This window comes from Aplysia californica, unplaced genomic scaffold (assembly GCF_000002075.1).
Source record: "Aplysia californica isolate F4 #8 unplaced genomic scaffold, AplCal3.0 scaffold00985, whole genome shotgun sequence".
Taxonomy (NCBI): domain Eukaryota; kingdom Metazoa; phylum Mollusca; class Gastropoda; order Aplysiida; family Aplysiidae; genus Aplysia; species Aplysia californica.
In genome coordinates, this window is record NW_004798255.1 from 98,109 (window position 1) to 99,109 (window position 1,001).

Sequence of the window (1,001 nt, forward strand, 5' to 3'; positions counted from 1 at the left end):
AACTCCGCACTGAACGTACTCGAAGTGCTGATGAACAGCAGTCGATCTGCGCACGCAAGGAGGTGCTATTCCTATTCTTTTTCTGGAAAAACGAAAGAGAGCTTCAAAACAGACTGCAGCGCCATCTGAAGCAAAGAGCATACTTCCTGCGGACACTTTTTTGGCTGAGTGGCCCATCTTGTTATTCACTATCTTTGGTAGCACAGAGGAAAATAATTTTATGTACTCCTACAATGATTATGGTCAGTACCAGTATCATTAGCACTACGATTATTATTTTCATGACTATTTTTATCATTATCATTACTGTTATCATCAATATAATTTCTTCCACCAGTGCTCAGTAAATGTAACTACTCACGTCTTCTTTGCACATCTTCATCACCACGGGGTTGAGATTGATGTCAATCGCAGCCTCTTTGATCCTCGACCGAACCTCGTGCTCACAGTCCTTGGTGAGAACCTGCAGAAAGTCCCACGTGAGGTCTTACTCTTATCTGTCACTTGTCTTTGCCTGTCGCACCACATCTTCAATACTACAGAATTCCTTTGTTTAAGTAAATTGGAGCACACTGACATAATAATGTTCATTTTGTGCTGAGAAAAAAAAAAGGCAGACAGACAGAAACGACAGAGAAAAAGAGACGAAGCAGGACCTACCAGAAGCACTCTCAAGCCATCTGCTTATTTTGTATCACTTTAATAACAATGTACTCAAAGTAAAGTAAGTTAACTAATGGTCAACAAGTGCTGGGAGATAAAAGACATTCAGACAGAAACAATGCACATACAGAGAAAAGTAAGACTATTGAAGGTACCTTCAGCCACCTGCACATCCAACGAAGTTGAATCTACTACCATTAAACCAGATTAGAAAACACTGTCACTGAAAACACTATGATATACATGGTGTTTGGCCTTCAGTTCTCATACCAGTCTACAGCCATACTAAAAACAAAAAGGTCAGCTTGAAGAAAGTAGAAAAGAAAACATCCCTCCTC

The 1,001-nt window shown here is 40.1% G+C and overlaps 1 protein-coding gene across 1 annotated transcript in view; it reads right to left on the bottom strand.

Annotated features, from left to right (window-relative positions):
* Positions 1 to 1,001, bottom strand: part of LOC101852739 (Golgi apparatus protein 1) — a gene marked incomplete in the record, with an annotated part of 47,933 nt that overhangs the window by 11,530 nt on the left and 35,402 nt on the right. Inside the window, 1 exon segment of the mRNA XM_013089565.2 lies at positions 362 to 463. Coding sequence (XP_012945019.1) covers positions 362 to 463 — 102 coding nt within the window.